General features: G+C 36.7%; 1 protein-coding gene across 2 annotated transcripts; it reads right to left on the reverse strand.

The window, feature by feature from the left end:
* Nucleotides 1–2,233: 2,233 nt before the first annotated feature.
* On the reverse strand, nt 2,234–7,526 carry LOC111321835 (neuropeptide ShK-like2). 2 transcript variants are annotated; one of them, XM_088742722.1, is made up of 5 exons: nt 7,378–7,526; nt 3,690–3,814; nt 3,070–3,096; nt 2,535–2,660; nt 2,234–2,421 (listed from the first exon to the last, which is right to left on the reverse strand). In XM_088742722.1, exons 2-4 carry the CDS (start codon nt 3,799–3,801, stop codon nt 2,539–2,541), a joined length of 261 nt encoding a protein of 86 aa, XP_088598848.1. In that variant the 5' UTR covers nt 3,802–3,814; nt 7,378–7,526; the 3' UTR covers nt 2,234–2,421; nt 2,535–2,538. The 2 variants fall into 2 exon arrangements, with proteins under 2 accessions (XP_088598848.1, XP_088598847.1); XM_088742721.1 differs by lacking the exon at nt 7,378–7,526 and having other exon boundaries at nt 3,690–3,899.
* Nucleotides 7,527–7,816: the final 290 nt, after the last annotated feature.

The raw sequence follows: 7,816 nt of genomic DNA on the forward strand, positions 1-7,816 counted from the left end.
ACAGACTGAAAAAAAAAAGAAACGCTTATACACAAGTGGTTTAATTTCCAACAGAGAGTTCGAGTTTTCAATTTGTCTTAACGCGTTAAATTTGATTTCTAACAGATAACTAATATCATCTGTTATCAGCGGCCTTCCGCTATTTTCACAGGAATTTAGATGAATAAATCTCCACGACTTGACAAGACCCTTGAAGGGAAACATTTTAAAGAAAGAGCGTTATCTATACGGAGAACTTCCCGTTTTACAAGACAACGGGGATCCGGCAAACATGGCTATGACTGTTTGTAAACTTCAAGACCGCTTCTTTTGTTATTTGAACTCAAACATCTCCAACTGTTGAATGAAGGGCTGTTTCATTATCTATCAACTAGATCTTTCCAAGAAAGAAAATTGAATTTTTTAGCGATAAAGCATCTTCGCAGTCCGGAAACCCCAATTCTATTTCTTACTCCGTAAGACCGAGAGTCGTTCGAATTCATGCCTTTTGTTAGTGCGTACCCTTGCTGTGTACGCCAGTTGTATCCAATTGAATTACTGAGCGTGCGTGCGGGCTAAACTAGACAAAACATATACTGTACATCATAACCAGGCCTAAAATGTATTACTTTTCAACTTTTCTTCTAAGCCTAGCTACGTCCCTAACCGATTCTTCTCCTATTTTGTTAAAAAAAAGAAACGGTCTTGAGGAGAATTTTTTCCACAAACAATCGATTTAGTTCTGTAAAAGAGAAGAGTATAACTTATTACCTGTCTAATCTACATCTTAATGTTGTTTAAAGAAATGTTCGTGCACAGCGAGCACATTAAATTTAAACGTCCCTTTATATGAGGCTGACTCCGCCTGCATGAGCGTGTAAGATTTATCAACATTGCCCGTTTGATCCTGCCGAATAAAATACTATTTGCAGCCGGTTCAGTACAGAAATTGTTACCTTCTAGAACAACTAATAAATAAATTAGTTCACTCGAAGTTTCTCCAGCAGTCGCATCGCAAATACATATTTACAATGGGTTAAAAAAAAAACCCTAAAAATTCATCTAGTTAGAGTAATCTTTTTTTTCCCATAAGAGAAATCTTTCTTCGCCTCTCTTCGTCAAAATAAAAGAAACAAAGGTTGAAAACTCAGCCAATTTCCAGTTATCTCGACCTCACAGATTGCGCTTAGTTGTAACACATATGTTAAATACACGAAAGGCTTCCACCTGTCCGTGTTTGCCTTTAGCAATTCCCAAGCATTGAACTACATCTTTTAGTGTCGTTTTGTCAACCAGCTGAATATCATGGTGTTAAAGTACTCTATCGTATGCCCGATAATGCTTCTCGAACAAGGAAAGTTTGAGAAATTTTATGAAAATGCTGGTTCAACCCATTTGACACTTTTAGTTTCATTATAGAATTTCTGCCTGCTACTGACGTGCCAAACAATTTCAAGGATGCACATAAAAATTTGAATTCTTGCCTTTCGGTTTCTTCTTGGACGCGAACCCACCTCTTACTTTATCAATTCATCTGTCGCCACTAAGGCAAAGGCTACCAAAAGCTTATACTCACCTTAGTAACTTCGAACCACTGTTTAATCTTTATTTTTTGTTACTTTTTGCATGCATATTTTATAGTATTCAGATAAAATTTGTAGTCAGTCCTAAAACAGAAAGATATCAATTGTATGTTGACAAGAGTCCTGTTACTTAATCTGTTCGAATTCTATTTTTCTCTTATGAATGTTATGCGAGGGTGTAGTTTTCTCAGGGAGGAATTCTTAGTAAGAACAAATTGACACTTTAAACAATAAGCTTACTTTCTGTCTATGCTCACAGTGTGCAAATTCAAAGGGGATGTTCTGGTTGCCTTAGAGTGAAGTGCAAGAACACTTCCTTACAATACGGCTGGTTTTACATAAATTGAAAGTCTCCAGAAAGCATAGGACATAAGTGGAATTAGACAGAAAAATCCTTTTGCGCATTATAGGTGAGCGAGCACTAGCGCAGTATAAGTTCGCGGTCATTTGCGAAGTGTTTCCGTACCCCGATCTCGTCTGGAGGAACATTTCTCTACTTTAAAAATTAAAGGTGGCGCCCATACATTTTGTAGGGTGAGAATTGCTTAGCAGACCGTAAGGTTTCCAACACTAACGACTGCATCCTTGGCTTTTATTACTTGGGTGTAAGATGGACAAAATACATTTCAAAAATGATGATTATCATTATAAAAGTCAACTGAGACAAATGATTAGGGCGAAGCAAATACTAATGTATTTTATTTCATTTGAGACTAGTTTTCCTAAAACAACGCAAAGAAATGTTCTAGTTAATAACTATTCTTTTTAGCCAAATGGCTACGCAAAGTGCTGACTACATTTCAACCGTTCATAAATTGACGCCAAGGCTCTCCTGTCTTGAGACGAACTCACGGTTTACCTACAGATGAAACAGAAACACATTTAATCACCTGCTAAGAAGGCTAATATAGCCTAAGATCAAATGGCTATTTTGGTATTTTTCACAGAGATTGTAATGAGTAATTCTCTTACCTCATTAGCAAAGTCCACAAGTCCTGCGACATCGCACCTGAACAAAAGCATGACTCGGATTGTTCCTCAGGTGACAGATCCTGGCATACCTTGGTTGCTTGCAAATGGAATAGCGATCTCGGCAGCCTGGAAGTCATTCGTTAAAAATTAAAAAACATGTACACTTTTAATTCTCTCTTTTGATAAATTACTTCAACTGACGCCGTCGAGGAGAGATCGCTTCATAAATTAGAATTAAAAGCTAATTAACAGGCTGAATCTCCGCTCCAATAGCAAATTATGCTCTCTCTTTTGCGCCCTAACGAGGCCAATTAATATTAACATGACAATAAAACTTGGCTTGCATGTTTTTCGGTCTTTTCATTGACTACACCACGATATTACAATAAAACTATCCACAATTAAATTTAGTATCATGATGCAATGGGAATATTGATATTATGGACAAAACGCTGGAACAACATTGACTTTAAACACTTTGTAAACTGCCTAAAAGAAAATAAAATGTTAACGACGGTCTAAAACTGCTACTAACCTCTTTTCCATAGATCCGAGTCTTTTTCTATATTGATATGCGTAGAAAGAAATGAGATGACATCAATAACACATGGTGATTCAGGAGTCGTAGCTTGAAATTAATAGGGCAAGAATACAAATAATTTTTTTCATTTCTCATCAGGAGAAACTAAAGAAAAATTAGAGCCACTTTAGGAACAAATTCATGGCTATGGCATCTTCATTGTATATCGCGAGTCAAACGTTTTACCCAGTTCGAGAAAATTTACTAGCAAAAAGTGGTTTCAACATTGATCTTTTAACCAAACAAAGCTTTGCGATGAAAGATATTCATAAGTTGAATGAATTTATTTGCGAGCAAATTAAGAATTTACGCTTTGAATATTCCTAAATGCAAAATGTATTTTTGGATGCACGATCCCCGGTGTTACAGTAGCTATTGCTGCAGTCAATTCGGTTCTGTATTTCGCATCTTGTAATTTGCATTACCCGTGCTTCCCCTGCATCTATTTTTCTTTGTCAAGACAACAGAAACATCTTCGTGATCTTTGTGAATCTATAGGCCGATCTACTAACTGTTGCTTTGAAAATTATTGAGCCCCTAACCTCAAAATTGATCAAACTTAAACAACAACTTGCCTTCGTTTCTCTGTCGCGGCCTGTAAGCTCCATCCAAGGACCTCGCAGTCACATGGCTAAGAACGGCAGCAAAACTGATGACAGTTACGCAGAGAAACACGCTAAGTTTCATCCTACGAACAGATCTGTTGAGAAGAGATGCAAGAAGAAGTGTTGGGGGTGTAAAATATTTAACTTAAGTTGAACCTTACATTACTCATAATTAGGTGAAAATTGAATGCGCATGAACAAACCGATGTCACCTGCTTCAAATACGTACATTCGTTGTTGAATGGTCTTGTTAAAGACTGATGATCTCGAAGGAAAACATTAGCTTGTTTGTTATTTTAATTACATATTTTACAGGTGTCTTTTCAACTGACTCTGAACGGAGGTCTAAATTCACCTTTTCAATAATACTTTAATTCTTTTTAATACTGGTTTTCTGTTTACGGTTTCTCCGGCAAATAATTTTTAAGGCTGATAATTTAGAGATTTCGCAATAATTTCACTGTATGTGGTAGCTGTGTTATAGATAGAAATTGTTTACTTTCAATTCTCTGGTTTTATCACAGATGAATGGTGTAATAAAAAACATATTACATTTATATTATCGTAATGAGGTAGAAAATTAATGATTTTCGGCGCAGTTGAGGAGATTAGTCTTCTTTATCAATCGACGAGAGTGGTTAGCCAGCGTCTGACTCTGGTCGTGTGAATGCTAACACTGTTATTTAAATCCTTCTTTTGCCACAACATTAAGGTATATTAATTATAAATATTTAAATTTTGCAGCAAATAACGCTGTTTCAAAATAAAAATTCAAACTCAACTAGTTACCTCTCTCCCTACTCGCGAAGTTATTCGGTAAATTGTAAAAAACACCATATTATTTATTTGCTCCATTTTCCTGTTTTTGATGATGAGTAACTCACGGGGCATTTTTTCAAAAACATAACCAAAAATCTCATATTGGTTGCTTACTTAAAGAGTACCCTCAGGCTGTTTTCTTAACGCGAACAGAAACCAGTCGCTTAACTTAATGTTACAGTATTCTAAACAATAAAGAGATTTTGTGTCCATCTGTAAGGAGTCCAGTCCCTCAATATCCATTACAATGGTAATGTTTCTTAAATTTGGTCGGCTTTACTGGTTGCGCAGTAAGAGCCTCTTCACTTTAACTGGCGACTGAATTTGACCTCGATGACGATGATGGTATGAAAATTAGTATCAAAGTGGAGCAAACCAAGTCAACACACAGTGGGTGACCTTAACACTTCATCTTACAAAAAGAAATTAGTTATGTGCCATAATGAAGTAAATGAAGATGGTGAATTTGGATTAGCTGCATGGGAGGAAATTCATTTGTAATCATTTTAATGTTCGCCTGATTGATTTCCTAGTGAAAGATAAACTTCAACATCGAATGTAGCAGGAAGGGAGGGGAGCGGGTTCTTTGCAGGGTTTCAATTGATGCAATGAATCTATTACAGTTTTAAAATCGCATGTACTTCGACTTGAATGTGAGTCGTTTCTGATTCCCTCGATGCTAGAGATGATTTGTTTTTGCCCGGTGTAGCCGAAGATTTCTTCGGGTGCTTGTTGAAAATGAACGGGTGATAAATCTTCCTACTCATTCCCATTCTTCCCACGGCTTCGCCGCTTATTTTCATGACTCCAATGCTCACACCTCTCTCACTCCATATTCCAAACTCATTCACCACTGGCTTAAATTGAATTACAATGTTTTTTTTTTTTGGGGGGGGGGGGGTTATGTTTCTACAGAAACTGTGATGCTGAGTCGGTCGATGGGGGTATTCCAAGATAATTTGATTTAATCGCCTAAGTTGATAATGTAAATTGGCCATCATTGAGAATTTCTAAACCTGATGTTTCGAGCTTTAGTCATTCGTCTGTTTGCAATCATACAAGTCGATGATAATCTGCGGATGTCAATCGAAATAATTTTAAAGCAATTCAACGAAGCTGATGATCGCTGACTAATCGAAAAGCAAAATACTTGGGACTTTGACATGATTCGTTTTCAGGGATTTTCATGCATTCAGTTTTATGGGCTGTTTTTCATCCATTTGGGTTGGCTATCAGTTAGGCATTTATAGATTATGCTAGCATAATTTTTGGCATAATTCGAGCAAACTGGCATAATTTCTGCCAAGTAGCAATGCTAGCATAATTCGCGCATTTTGATAATTATCAGATCATTTTTGATGCCATTATTTGAAAGTCTTACTTGTTCAACCTTCTTCTGCTGCCGCAGAAAGAGTTTTTAGCCTGCTTTCAGCATCTTTCCATGAGCAGCAAGAGAATGCACTTTCTGACTACTTGCAAGCAAGTGTAAAGCTACAATATAACAATCGCAGATAAGCTACACGAGAGTATAATCTAGTACTAGTGTGCATGTTAACCTGAACCACACGTTTATTTGAAATTCATTGTGGATTTGTTGCGTTTCTTTCCTGTAGACGAACGGCTTCTAGTTAAAAAATATATATTTTGGACTTATTTGCATTTTTTCAAAGAGCATAATTTAAAAAAACGGTGGCATAATTTGAAAAAAAGAGCATAATGTTAGCATAATTTGGCCAAAAAAAAAAGCAATGCTACTAGCATAATATGCCATTTTTACTAGCATAATCTATAAATGCCTACTATCAGTTCATGTAATCTGCCTCTTCATTCCTTCAACGGATTCTAAGCAAGGTCCACCCAGGAAAAGATAATTGCCCGAAACTCAATCTTGTCCCCAGTCTCTTTCTCAAAACAGTGGATAAAATTTCAGTCCGCTATTGATCTTGAGTATTTCAGTTTGCACCTGAATGTTCAATAAACACTCGCAAAAAGAAGAATTAAAAGCTCCAAGACATAACACAAGTCAACTAACTGTACTTGAATTCTTGAATTTTGTTGAGTAATTTCCAGTTCAAACATCAGCCGGTCCGGAGGCAGAGAGATTTTTGATAAATTACCTCAAGTTACATGTAGAAATAAAAGATCTTTTTGAAAGCTTTAACTAAAGACACGAACATGGTCATGATGGCAATGAAGTGAAATAGTAAATGATACAGGCTTACTCGGTAAAAAAGAAATCCAAGTGCTCCCAATAGGAGTCTCGAAGTTACGACCTTCCGATCAACTAGAACTTCGGACGTTCTGACCACTGAGCTCCGTTAGAGGACACGTGGCTAGGCTATTTTGAAAATTTGTTCTTGTTTTTCTTTTGATTTTTTGAGTATGTAACTCTTACTGCGTAAATGAGTGCTCTAGACTTCTCAGACCTCCACCTATGAAACTTAGTTTCATCCAGGCGATACTGATTCCACGTTCAAAACAACCACAGCAAATAATTATGGAATTACCCCGGCCCCTTGATAATTATTACTTAAACTGGCTTGGCGTAGAGTGTAGAAGGTATTTTAGTGGTTCATCAGCAGTAAGTCCATAAACCACAGTTTGAACGATTTAACAGTTTAAATGGTCGATGAAATTGGAGTTTTCCGAATAATGATTTCTAAGAGCGATCGCATTCTTTGTTCCGCATAAACGTTACTCTTTTGGGGTCGCAGAAATGCGCGAATAACGTGCAAAGATGAACGCCGTTCAAAGAAATTTACGTAGTTGATTTCATCTTTGAGAGGGTATTCACCTTAGACGAGGAAGCAGAACAGAATTGTTTTAAAGATCGGCCTACCTTAAATAATGCCAGCTGAATGAAGACTGTAGAAAAAGAGGTTATTCGTCGAAGAATAATTGGAAGTTCACCTTCTGTATTTTGAGTCTGAAAAGTTGAACGATATGTCTCACAAGATGTTTAGATTAATTTAATCATTGAGAGGGTAAAACAAACTCCCCAGGTCATGATGATGTTTTATTAAATATTCTATTAATTGAGAGCATAATGCTGCCATTTCGATGAAAAAAAAAAAAAACAGTTTTTCCTGTACTTTGATTAAGCTTCATGCTGAATGCTGGGGTGCCTTTATTTCGTTGAAACAGTCGCTGTCAAATCACGCAATACAAATCTTGTTCAGGGCAGTTTCTGTCAGTTTTTCTGGCGAAACAGCCAGTGATTTTTTGTGCCTTTTGAAGCGTTCATTCGCGGAGTCGGGAAAACAAGAAATTACAATATT

This window comes from Stylophora pistillata, chromosome 13 (assembly GCF_964205215.1).
Source record: "Stylophora pistillata chromosome 13, jaStyPist1.2, whole genome shotgun sequence".
NCBI classification, from domain to species: domain Eukaryota; kingdom Metazoa; phylum Cnidaria; class Anthozoa; order Scleractinia; family Pocilloporidae; genus Stylophora; species Stylophora pistillata.

Coding starts and splice junctions, on each gene's coding strand:
- LOC111321835 (XM_088742722.1), bottom strand. CDS start 3,801: ATGAAACTTAGCGTGTTTCTCTGCGTAACTGTCATCAGTTTTGCTGCC. Junction 3,097..3,689: donor GCCGCGACAGAGAAACGAAG/GCAAGTTGTTGT, acceptor ATATCAATATAG/AAAAAGACTCGGATCTATGG. Junction 2,661..3,069: donor CTCGGATCTATGGAAAAGAG/GTTAGTAGCAGT, acceptor AATGACTTCCAG/GCTGCCGAGATCGCTATTCC.